Source organism: Tauraco erythrolophus, chromosome 4 (genome assembly GCF_009769465.1).
Source record: "Tauraco erythrolophus isolate bTauEry1 chromosome 4, bTauEry1.pri, whole genome shotgun sequence".
Taxonomy (NCBI): domain Eukaryota; kingdom Metazoa; phylum Chordata; class Aves; order Musophagiformes; family Musophagidae; genus Tauraco; species Tauraco erythrolophus.
In genome coordinates this window covers 24,131,593-24,144,918 of record NC_141468.1, presented here as the reverse complement: position 1 = coordinate 24,144,918, position 13,326 = coordinate 24,131,593, and the positions used below count along the sequence as shown (strand labels likewise).

The following is a 13,326-nucleotide window of genomic DNA, read 5'->3' as shown; positions in this document are numbered from 1 at the left end:
CCTCCAGCTGCTACTTCCTGATTAAGTTAAGATCAGGTGACAATGAGCTGTGGTTGCAGTGCATCTCATTTCATTTTGTTTGCTTTTTTCTTTCCTTAAGCCTGGTATTTGAGAATTGCATGGGAATTTAGTTCTGGATCTTTTCTGCAGCATGTTTAATTTTTGTTTACTGTTTGCTTTGAGAGGGGAAGGAGGGGGAAATGAAACCAATAGCTACAGAGAACAAAGAACTGTTACCCTGCATGGAGGTCTGAGATAATATGATGGTGTTTGACATGAGACCGGAGTGGCAGAGAGTAAATACCAAAAAAAAAAGAGGCAGAATTAATGGAGAATGAATATAATTCTGAATAGTTGAAGTTGAAAAATTGATAAGTAAACAAGACAGCAAGTAGTAGGGAGGGAGCATTACCCAATTGTGTACAAAGAGATGAATTACTCCTGTAAGAGTCTGGTTTAGAGGTGCAAAATGTACTTTTGCTTAAATCCTGGCTCTGGCATGAACCAGCAAGTCTCTTTGTTCTGTCTGTGGGATGAAGGCAGGTGTACTGCAAGTGCAGCCTCTGTGTCTTTAAGCTGGGTGCCACAAATGAACAAAACATTTTTTTAATTCACTGAGCTAAATGGACATGGAGGTGAATCGAGTGCACAAATTAAGGTACAATAAATTACTTTCCATCAATTTGAGTCATATTTTATAAGTAGAGCTATTTATGGCTTTTTTTTGACTGAGAGCAGAGACGATAATAATCTGACAATAATTACCTTGTGGGAAAAACAGGAACAAATGGATCTGAATTCTTCAGCGTTTGATCCTTGTGCTGATAGTAGATAGTAGAATGATAAAACTTTTATGAAACAGCACTGCAGTAGTATGTCAAGCCGTTTTTTTATTTCATTGCAGATAACTGTAAGGGAAAATACTTGAAACTAGACGACATGCATTATGACATACCATTTAGCCGCGGAGATGTAAGCTGGGATCAAAGCTTGTTTGGAAAATTGAGGTCCTTGGGAGCAGGAAGAAAAGAGGAGTTTCTGACAAATAATATAAGAATTCTTCTGGGTTCCTCAGAGCAGGTCTAAGGTTGTTGTAGAGAGGTCCAACGCTTCATTACGTTGCAAGGCATGTGCTGGAGTCCATGTGTCTGAAGAATGGGTTATAATTCTTAGCCTTTTCTTAGTCACTGTCATATGAGGTCAACCTATCATTAGAAGTCAGACTTTTGCTGTCGGTAATGTACTGTCTCTTCTTTGACCTCATTTTACAGTTAGCTACTCAGTTTGGTACATGATAAGAGCTTGAGCAAAACAAGATTGAAGTTAGCCTTTTATTTTGTCTGCATTGTTATCCTGAGTTACATTTAGTAGGCTTTTGGTTTTTTAGAAGTTAAGAATCGCTCTGCTTTTAGAAAAGTTGTTCTCACCGTTAAAGGCACGTTTTCTCCATAGAGGAGCAAAAGGCAGTCGATGCTGGAGGGCAGGAGCTGTCTTTCTGCATTGTTGGCAATGCCGGGGTGGTTTGGGGAGCTGGCAGATGGCTTGCACTCACAAGAGTCCTTCCCTCCCCACTCAAACTTTTGCAGCCCGCTTGTTGACATTTAACCCTAGTTATCCAGTATTAATGATGATTCAGGTAATTTTCTTTCACATCCCACCAGAGTCTGTTGCTGCTGTCAAAACAGAAGTTATAGCTGACACAGGAGCATGGTTCCTTTGTTATTATTTTTATCATTCTTCTTTCATTTTTTCAGTCCCTCATTTTGGCATTTCATGCTATTTTTCTCTTCCGGCAAGGCTTTCGCCTGTTAGATAACTTTGTTAAATGTTTCTCTTTTCTGAGTTTTTATTTTTTTCCTTTCTATTCACAGTTTCAGATATTTTTAGATTTAATCAAGATTCCCTGTAAGTTTACAGGTTCTTTCCTCATCAGAATATGGAATCATATGGCTAACTTTGAAAATGAAAATGCTGTGGATCGTATTTGGTTTTCAGTACTTCCTCCAAACAGTATTTATCTTTTCCTCCAAACATCAGTGTCTCCAAGCATGCCGCCTTCTGTTTTCTGCTCTCAGAACTAAACATTTGCAGAAAACATTGAAAAAATGTTTGTGCTTAGGAAGCCAGTGGGGACGTGCCTCCTCGTTTAACTCTTCAGGTTAAAATTAGACACCTTCTTACAAGTTCAGGCTGTAATGTGTACCAGCAGTCAAAGAATGTGGCATATTAAGGACTCTACTGTCTTTCAGCTTTACATTGATGAAGGATTAATTTATGCCTTCTCGAAGAACATCAGCAGCCAGATCTAGACTTACTTGTAGTCAATGGAAGGTTTTTTACTTTCTGGGGAAAGTCCTGTAACACCAAATGTCTCAAACACTTTTATGTAAATTCTCTCTATTAAGAAGGAGCCACCCAAAACACTGGGATCCTCCATGTTATTTTTGAAATCTCAACAGTAAATAATTCACACAATATGAAGTCGGCTGGAGAAGCACTACCACTTCATGGCACTCTGTGTTGTTTCAAATTGTTTGTTGTTCTCATTGTGCTTTAGCACAGGATTGATTATCTAATTGGTTAGATGATAATCAATTAGACACATGACCTTGTTCAATCCTTCCCCGACATATTAAATTGCTAGGCAATTAACAGGATTTGAGGCTTTCCATAATCTTCATGATGTCTAAACGTGCATAAGGACAAGTGTATTTGTGTCTGAAATAATGAAAGAATGATTTAATGTTGCTGAATTTTGCGTAAATTTTATTCTTCAATATGTTTCATGTTCTTCTTTTCTTTTCGTTTTTAGGTATTACATAGAAATGGCTTTATGGATCTGGACACTGAGCATTTTGAGCTGTTTTTGCATCACCTTATCCAGAAATGAGGAACTGAAATTTTTTCAGAGTGCTACAGAGCTAAATCATCTAACAGTGGATAATGACACTGGGATAATCTATCTGGGAGTGGTAAATGCTCTATATCAGCTTACAGAAAACCTGGATGTAATAAGGTCTGTAGAAACAGGTCCAAGAAAGGACAACAAAAAGTGCACACCTCCCATTGATGAAAATCAATGTAAAGAGGCAGTACTGACTGACAATTATAACAAATTACTGTTGCTGAACAAGGCGGATAAAACAATCGTGGTGTGTGGAAGCCTTTTTAAGGGAATCTGTGCCATCAGAGATCTAGAAGACATTAGCAATGAGAAGTATTATGTAGACAGTAGTGGAGAAAAGTCCTTTGTGGCAAGCAACGACGAGAATGTATCAACCGTGGGATTGATCACTTCCTTGAACAACGACCGAGTGCTGTTTGTTGGGAAAGGGAATGGACCAAATGATAATGGGATAATAATCAGCACTCGGCAGCTCTACGAAAGGGATGGAAAAGACATTTTTGAAATGTATACAGACTCGGCAGCTGTTAAGTCAGCTTATCACTCATCAAGCACACAACAATTTGTGGCGGTCTTTGAGGATAAAAATTATGTTTATTTTATTTTTAATCAGCAAGAGAAACAGCCCGTCAATAACCGCACACTGATTGCACGTCTGTGCAAAGATGATGCCCATTATTATTCCTACTTCGAAATGGACTTGGGTTGCAAAGATGATGATGGTGCTTATGACCACTGTCATTCTGCTTATGTCACTACCCCAGGAGAAGAGCTGGCCGAGAGCATGGCTCAGCAGAGACAAACTACAGATTCTCTCTCAGATGACAAAGTTCTTCTTGCACTCTTCAGCAAAGTGAACAAAGATGATGGCTCTCTAAAATCTGCCATGTGTGTGTTTTCCTTGCGGCACATCAATGAAAAGATGGAAAAAAACAGGAACGATTGCTACACTAAAAAGAATACCAGCTCATTTTACAAACTTTTTGCAGCAGAAAACCCGTGTGCATTACATGGACTGGTAATATCCATTCTAAAACTAATGTTTCAGGATCTATGTTAGAATTAGTGGAAAATATACAACTGCATGGTTTTGGGTGGCTTTGAGCTAAACTGTAGTGACATTCGATGTCTGAAAACTCAATAGCTGGATTCACTATAGAAATGGAATGTGGTTGGGGGCGTTGCAGAACAGGACAAACAATAAGTGGCAAGATAGTCATAATTTTGAGTCTTTTAGAAAAGATTTGATGTCTTCTGAAAGATGAATATTGGTTTCATAAATGCATTTCTTTTAAAGAGTTCCTCCTCATATGGAAATTACTGAGTCAAATGCAGTGATTTGTTATGCCTGTGATCAGCTTCCGGATAATCACTATAGACAATTCTGGTCTCAGCCAACATATTTGTAATTTTTTTAAATGATATTAAGAATCTTGTAGGTTATATCTGGAGTTCAGTGTTGTTTCTCACTTGGATTTGAATTTCCAGATAACTGGAAATATGTATGTTTCTTATACTTGGGTGGTGTTCGTATATTGCTCTGGCTCAAAATAATTCCATAGCATGATGGCCATCTTCCTTTTCTTTTTATGTCTTGTAATTACCTTGGCTATAAGGTTTTTGGAGAGCACTGTTACACCCCTCCAGATACTGTTCTTTGATTTATGACTGTGCCTCCGAGAGGCAGTTTTCAGCATTTCTGTTGACTTTATGATGGTTTTGCTCATACCACTCAACTTATTCCCAAGCCCTACTTGTGTATGCCATTCGTTACTGCAGCCAACCCTAAACTGGTTTGAGGAATTGAATCATCTTAAAAATAACTCAGCCAGCTTTTAGGAGGATGTCTTAATTCCCCAACCTGAGCAAGTTACACACTTACATAAGCAACTGTTTGAGCACAGCTTGAGAAGTGGTATGCTACAGTCTAGGGGTAGGAGTGAACAGCTGAAGAGATGAGACGTAGGAATACTTTATGTTGGTATTGACCCAGAATCGTTCATCTCATGAAACTACAGCCCTCTCCTGCCTAGTAGGTCACTAGCACTGGTAAGAAGCCAAAAGAACACTCCTTGCTTCCAAAAAACAACATTACTCATTGCAGTACCCTGCATCTGAGGTGACCATCAAACATAGAAATCCTAAACGTGACAAGTGGAGTGGCTGTGGCATCCAGCAAAATGGAGGTGTGGATTTCAGATCAGAAAGACAATCTCATTACCAAATATAGCAGGAGAGGAAAGGTGCGAATGAACTTCCTCCTGGTGGCACTCCCTGCAGCTCAGGATTAAAGCATAGTGAAGTGGGAATGTGTTGAAGTACACAAGACAGTTGCTAGTGGGTTGCTTTTTTATGGATAGCTGCAAATCAACAAACAAAACAGCATTAAAGAAAACAGTCTTCAACACAAAATTTACCAACGCAATCTATATGCCATGTTCATTTTAATTAATCAAACTGGTTACTTTATAAACTGTGCTGCTATAATGAAACAGAAACAAAAAAATTTCTCTCCCCATGTCTCCTGGAAAGTGAAAGCATTGAAGCAGTTTGCAATTAGCAGGCTGCTTTCTGATCGTTGCTGTTGGCTGGAGGAAAATGGCCAGGCAATCTATTTCTCTCCTACTTTTCTATGTCTGAGGGGTATTATGCTGTCTGGTAATAGGCTTGCACTTCATTCTTAGTTAGGAATTAGTGATCTGAATGTTTAACATCGCTCTGTATTGCTATTCCTTATTAGAATGCAAGCAAAAATTTCCCCTGTGGCTCCGAACACTTGCCGTACCTTTTGGGAAGTAAGAATGGTGTTATAGAGAAGCCGGTACTACAAAAAGAAGAGATGAATCTCACGGCCGTCACTGTGGCTGTGGAGAACGGGCATACCGTGGCTTTTCTGGGAACATCAGATGGTAAAATTCTTAAGGTAACAAATCAGACTTAAAAGACAAATGTGTTTAAAAGGTCGCGAACCGTAGTGATAGCATACTTCCACTCTAAAAGTAAATGGGATTTATAAGATTGCATACAGGAGCAAATTCTCTTGGAGCTTGGTATTTTTAATTTCAAAGAAGAACCACATTATTTCTGATGTACCTCAGCTATCGGATACGCAGGTTGAATTAGCATTGCCTGAATGACACTTTTCCCGAAGGATTAGATACCTACTGAGAGCCCTGTATAAACAGCCTTAGGTAATCTACCAGCTGCCCTAGCCTTATCTCTATTCATGCCCATACCAGTCTAAGAGCAACTTTTCATTTTGTAATCGTTCTGGCCATTCAGTGAATAGAGATGGCAATACAAAGCCCAAGCTGGAGCTCTGCTAAGTTCCGACTGGGTGGTGTAGGGCTCGAGGGTTCACATGTTTGTGGCATTAAAATGTCAAGACTGCAACACCAAACACCTTCTTTTGTTTGAAGGGGAGTGATGGCCATGTGCTACTACGTGGTTTGAAATTTGAAGCTGAAACTGTTGGTTACCGTAGGGGAAGACAACAAATTTGAACACTTTCAAGTGTAAAGGCTCTGAGTTGACAATTTTAATTTAGCAGTGATACAATAAATCAGTATTTACAAAAACAGATACAAATATTAGGTATTGTGAGCAGTGAGCAATTTCTTTTCATGACTTTCATGCTTTGCTTGATGCTTTTGATGCCATATTCTTCAAATTGAAATATTTTCCCTAGTGTAAATTCCTGAACTTGAACAAACACAGGATTTTCATTATGATATTTGGGGGGGATAAAGGAACATTAACCACCTTTTCTTTCTTCCATGAAATAGGTGTTCCTGTCATCCACTGCAACTGAGTACAGCTCTCTTACTATTGAACTAAACAAACCCATAAAGAATGACCTGGTCCTTGACAAAACCCAAGAAAATCTGTATGTGATGACCACAGACAAGGTAACATGTCCCACTTCTGTTAAGGGCCAGATCTGCTTTCACTTCCTCTGCAACTTTACCTGAGATTTGTACATTTCTCAATTGTTCCTGGAACTTGCCCCATTCGGTGGAGCTCCTCCCACTCTGTGTTTGTATATGAAGACCTTTCTGAAGTCCAAACTGGTGAACGTAATCACTTAGTTGTTTTGACTTGGAGGACAGTTATATCCTTCATGCTTAGCCATTGGGAATGGGAAGTGAACTCCCCTCTAAAGCTCTCTTATGGGGTCTGTGAGAAGGATTAAGCTGAGATGTTTGGCACCAGCACACTGTTGGATCAGGCAGCCCTAGACCTCGATGTGGTGTCTGTGAGGTACCAGTGGATACTCTAGCTGCCATCAGTCCTTTTCAAGAGTGCTCCAGGATTTTGGATGCTGGTGGCTGACATAATAGCATTTGCATATCTGTAAAGCAGCCAGGAATCTTTGTTGGTCTTATTGTCAAAATCTATGAAGTGATGGAGAGAATTACAACTTTGGGAAACGCTTTTATTTGAGTTTCTACTAGAACTGAGTGGGTGCAGCAGGAAAGGTCGGATTTTGCTACGAAAGGCACAGGCAGTCTGTTCTAGGTTCCCCTTCTCTCTACTGGCAGGTGAGGCACAATAGAGGTTGGTAAAGAAAGGAAGGGAAAAAAAGCAAGTAGGAGACAAGAGGAATGCCAGATTTTTCCTTCGCCTCCAGCTGTAACTCTCTTCTTACAATTCTCTTTGTGGTGGCTGGAGCTGCCAGTCTCAAACACGTGGTTCAGCAGCTCTCTGGGACAGGGTGGGTGACAGGCTGTGACCATCTGCAGCGCTGACAGTGACACTAAATGGGATGTGGGAAACGCGCTCGCAGCAGTAACATGGGGAGAATGAGAGGGGCTGTGAAAGGAGAGTATTTGGGGAAAACGGTGTGGGAAGAATGTTCTCTTTCTGTTTTATAAAAGGATTAATATAAATTCCCGCTATAAGAATATTATATTCTAGCTGAATATTTTCAGGCTAAAAGCCACATTGCAAAAAGTGCCAGATAAGTGACTGATAAAGCATTTAATAATATGACAGTTTGTGAGAGAGGGTACTTCTTTTTTGCAGTTGATACTTCTCATTTGGCTTCTGTTTGGATTTGAAACAGAACTCCAAGCTTCAACATTGTCCACAAAAGCCCAGACAGCTTGGCACGTTTGACAAGCTGGCACATTGCTTAAAAGCTCCGAGGTCCCCACCAGGCTATGACGTGAGCTGCTGAGCAACGTTAGGGTGGCAGCAACCTTGAAGGAAAAGAAGTTTTCCAGTGACAGTCTTCTTGAACTGATACAATTTAGGAAGGCCACAGGCAAATTTTTCAGAGAGAATTTGCAAAAAAATAATTGCATCTCTACAAAATGTTTAAATCTAGAAAGCGGCAAATTTCTGCCAAGGAAAGGATTTCAGTTTAATCTTTTCCAAGTAGCTCTCATAGAGACTGTAGTTTCTGAATAATGCGAATAATAGTTGTCTTTTACAAAACCTGTTCAGCTTAAATATGAATAACTAAAGTCATGAGCTCTGTAATGGCATTACATTACTGTCATCTCCAGGAGTTAATTATAATGAGTGGTCCCACCCACTTTTAGAAACAGATAGACAGGAGGAGAATGGAGGCCTTCAGAGCTGGGAGAAATGAAGCCACGTAAGTGAGGGGAGAAGAATAAATGCTGAAACGTGCACTTCTGGGTTAAGCGCAGCTGGGAGTTGCGGGAATAGAGATATCAGAACCCTGCCCTGGGAGTTAAAATGGTTTAGAGTTATTTAAAATAAGGTAAACAATAAAAGGCAGGCTAGCTGTGCTGATAGACGTGCTTAATGCTAAGCTACCTGGCAGATGCAGCCTGCCTCAGCATTTGGAAATGAATTGCTTGGGCTCTATAAGCACTTGAGCAAAGTGAAAGTGATACTGTGATGGGTGATAACTTGAAGCAGCCTTTAAAAAGAAATCAGATAGAGATAAATCCAGGGAAGAACGATACAGAGGTTAAGAGCCATAGTGAGAAATAAGCTCTTGCTTTCCTGTTTCACTTCTCCCAGCTTCTGCTGGTGTGTCAATAGCAGTGGGTGGCTTGGAGCAAATGCTTTCAAAAGCCAGCCCCCTCCTCCCGGCTCTGCTCCCAGAGCTCAAGCAAAGAGCAGGAGAAACCCCTTGCAGCTGCTTGGGGGATTTGGAAAGGAGTGTACCACTCCTGCCGTGCTCACGCTACTTCATTAAAGGTGATCATCACTGGTAGGATCCCAAATTCCTTCTGGTATGTACCATATTGTGAGGAAACCAGGAACCCGTGGCAGTCACTTGCCATGATCACTTGCTTATTTGCTTGTTTTAGCTTTTACCACTCTCTTTGATTAAGAGTGCCAATTAGAAAATCTCTAAAATTAGTTTCTCTGAATTTTCAAGCTGGTTGTAAATGGAACTGCTTCTTTTTTTTTTCTAAATCCATTAAGTTTACATAAAACTTGCAGAGACGGCAATCTCTAGGGCTTGTTTCTGCCTGCCAGAATTATGAAATAAATACTTTGTCATAAAGAAGCCATTCACTGGATATTAAATTACTCATGGGTACCAGTTAGTGAAACAGAGTGCCAGTAACTCAGCTCTAGTTAGGTAAGAAGCTGTGGCAGAAGAGAGTGCTGAAAAGGTAAACCTCTGTATTAATAAATGCAAGAAAACTACCCAATATTGACATTTTCCTTAATTGAGTCCATCTGAACTCTGCAAATGTGAAAGAGGAGGACAAATTCAGACTTTGCAAGCAGCTTTGTAATTGCAGTTGTTTTAAATGAGAGGATAAGGTAGAAAAAAGGAAAGCTTTCATCTCAGAGTTACTGTTGCTAGACTTGTTGCACTTTTTAAAAGTAAGACATAGTCATCGATGGGAAGATGTGTGTCCTGTTCTCCACTTGCGTAATTCCAGCAGCATTACTAAAAGGGACAGTTTTGTGCTGGCTCCTTTTTCTGTGCCCCAAAGAAAGACAAAATTGTTTATTCTCAGCACCAAAGGAAATCAAAACCAGAAGCCATATATTTACTGGCGGACTGAGACATGAGAACTGATGATGCTCTTTTCCCTGCTGCTTCCTGTTGTAATTATTTCCATTTTCTTTCTGAAATGTATTGCATGGTGAAGGGTTATCCATGTAGAAGGGCAGTAACCCGAAGCGCCCTGGCTCTCTCACGCTTGCAGACTTTCTGAAATGCCTTCTGGCTAAAAGTGCCACTGATGGTTGCATTTCCAAACGATTTCATCTCTTTGCTAGTGATATGGAGAGGAGGATATTCTGTTTAAAAAGTGATCTAGCCAGTATCAAGTTAGCCTTTTGAGAGTGTCTGTCCTGCAGTAGCTGTTTCTTGAATTCAGAGAGTGGTTGATGCAGTTTCTGTCCTGTGGTGGCTGCTGTAACGTGAATTTCCAGAAGTAACATAACTGGAGGAACTGAAAACCACAATTTTTGTAAGACTTGCTCATGATTCTGGATTATAATAATGTCCTACGTTACTTTGGAGAGACATTAGAGAATATTGGGGTGAAAAAAAGCAGGAAAAGTGTGTGGATTTGGACTTTGTTAAGGAGGAAATAACCAGACTCCATTTTTGAATGGTGGATTTTCTTAAAATCAAGCTGAGCTCTGATCATAATAACACAGGGTCAAGTATTCTACTGCCACAGGCAACGGCACTGTACAAGCCTGTCCACAAATGTTTCCGTCCCCTTGTGCCTTCTTCAGATCCCTTACGGTCTGCCTTGCTTTCGGTTCTCCAGGTGCATCGGCTACCTGTGCAGGACTGCCACAAATATTCGGACTGTGAGCAGTGTACTCAAGCGAAGGATCCGTACTGCGGTTGGTGTGTGAGAGAGGGCAGGTGAGTGCTGCCGGTGCTTTTTTGGGTGCAAGCAGTGGAATATCTCAAATCTCGACACGTGCCGTGGGTTACTGCTCGTGTAGCAATCCCAGCTTTTTGTACTCAGCCTTACGCTCCTGATAGTGATTTAATTTTATCACGCAGACACTGATATCCATCTTCTGTGCACACAAATAAGTTCCCATTGACTTCTGCAGATTTGATTAGTTTGGGAAAATATATGATTTTCTGCTGGTACTGAAAATCAGTATGCATCTTCTAACTGCATGTGGTATCACTCTCTGAAATGTACAGTCAAATGTTCTCCCAGAAATTAAAAGAGTGGTCCCTTATTTAAAATTCAGAAAATATAGCATATATTTTAAGTAGAGCAGGAAAGTGTAAAAAAAGCATAAAAGAAAAAACTGTTCATGTCTGAAATAAATTACATAGCTCAAACGCTGTTTTTATATATGTCTACCAAGATATGTAGCTACACTGAACCCTCACCTAACTGTAGGAGAGCAGAAGGTGGCATTTGGCTGACTATCTGCAGAGGTTAACTGAATTAATATTCAAACACGTGTAAACTAGGACAGCACTGAACAGCTCTGGAATGTCTCTTCTCTGCACTCTGCGTTGATTGGAGTGGCGAGAGGGAAGATCGGTCCTGCAGCTCTCTTTTTGACTACTAAGTTAATTAACCCCTTGGCATGAGCAGTTGGGAATTCGTGATTCTAAGTACTTGCTGTTGGAACAAAGGGGCTATTTAATTATAGTATGCAGATGAATTTCAGGCTTCTAGCTTCCCGTCTGAAAATGTGAACTATCACATTAAGTTACCCATCAGCCTGATGTGTAGCATAATATGGAGCACTGCAGAGAAACTCATGCAGTGCATGCAGGTTTTGTAATACACTGTAACTCTTCCAGCCTGGGTTTTGGTTGCTGTGGTTGAAACCTGGGGATTTGGAATATACACCTCAAACTCCTCCTGAGCAGCTGGGAGTTGAACGCTGTGTCATATATCATACAGCAGGCAATTTTCCCTAGATTTCCCTTCAGGTTTCTGATATGACCGCTGACCTCAATACCTCAAAATATTAATGGTCTCTGAGAATAGGCAAACATGATTTTTTTTTGCATTTACTAGTGTTTTTTCCAGTGGAAGAAAAAAAGATGCTAAACTTCTAGCGTTTTTTTCATCTGCACCAAATTTTGTCTCATGAACACACTTAATTGTGTGTTTAGGGATATGTTGTATGACTGTAGACTCTGTGTGTAAATGATATCTTTAAGGGTAGGGTTGACAGAACTGTGCATCAACTGCACTGTGTTAAAGCCCCTGATGAGTTAATAGCCTCCTACTACAGCAGCCAGAGATCTTTCAACATTTTCTTCTAAACATTGCACAGAATGGAAAAAAGTACAGATGAGTCTGTCCCCACACACCACACACACTTCCACAAGCTTTTGTAGCCACATGTGCAGCTTCTTCACTTCAGCATCTCTTCTTTCTCTCCTTCCTGTACGTGAGCTGGGAAAATCTCCCAGTATTTTTGGTGAGATGGCACAACCACTGTTGTCTTCCCGTAATAGTAACGGTGCCCTGGCAGAGAGTGGTCTTAAAGGGAGCTCTCCACAAGTCTGTGTGCCCCCAGCAATACTTCTCTATTGCATTTTACTCTCATGAGTGGGTTGTCTAATTACTGGCAACACATAGGTGTCTGCTACTTTACCTGCAGAAAAAACAGGCTGTGCTCATTCATTCAGGACTTGGTTATATATTACAATGAAGATTAATCAGCCTGGTTTCAGATGATCAGGCAATGGCTCCATTGCCTGATGACTCCTCTGCTAAATATTAGTCCCACTGTATGGATTTGGGTTGTCTAATCCAAGGTGGTGTCCAAAATAGTATAGGCATGGTTCAATGCTTGCTTTTGACATCTCAAACCATCAATACTTATTCCACCACTTATTTGATTAAAAATTCTTTAATAACAACCTGAATAGTCAAATTCCCAGTCATCTTGTCTTGTAATTTCAGGCTCTAATCTTGAAATTGTTGCATAGCTCAGAGAAAGCAGAGTCTGGCTATAATACTGCCTTGCTTTGGTTTTTGTTGCTATTTTGTCAGGTGCACAAAGAAGGCAGACTGTGGAACAGCTGATAAGGAGAACCACTGGCTGTGGAGTCCAAGCGGCACATGCATGACTATCATCAGTGCAAACCCTCTAAACATGAGTCGAAGAGCTCCTGCTAAGGTATAACAAGAAAATGCTTTCTGTACATCTTCTTAAAGCACATTGATGTGACTACCAGGAAGATGAATATCTGCATTTCTTTATGCACGGTGGAGACTAGGAATAGGATAGTGTTTTGAGTATCTCAGTCCCTGACGTTTCTCACAGCGCTCTTTCTTGCCTGCTGTTTTTGCAGCTTGCGGTTCGAATTTTCTTCTAAGGAATGCTCTTTTTGACCTTCTCTGTAAACCAACATGATGCACTAGTATGGGTGATAAAGCTCTTACACTTATCTGAACATTATGAAAGTGTTGCACAAAGTTGTATAACCCATAAAAAATAATTGATAGAGGAGATTTCATGCTGCCCTT

At 40.4% G+C, this 13,326-nt stretch overlaps 1 protein-coding gene across 1 annotated transcript in view; it reads left to right on the top strand.

Moving 5' to 3' along the window:
* Positions 1-2,819: 2,819 nt before the first annotated feature.
* PLXNB2 (plexin B2) overlaps positions 2,820-13,326 on the top strand; it is a 78,709-nt gene continuing 68,202 nt past the window's right edge. The window contains exons 1-5 of the mRNA XM_086609721.1: positions 2,820-3,923; positions 5,646-5,828; positions 6,691-6,813; positions 10,630-10,730; positions 12,850-12,976. Coding sequence (XP_086465847.1) covers positions 2,826-3,923; positions 5,646-5,828; positions 6,691-6,813; positions 10,630-10,730; positions 12,850-12,976 — 1,632 coding nt within the window. The 5' untranslated portion in view covers positions 2,820-2,825. The remainder of the gene's footprint in view (positions 3,924-5,645; positions 5,829-6,690; positions 6,814-10,629; positions 10,731-12,849; positions 12,977-13,326) is intronic.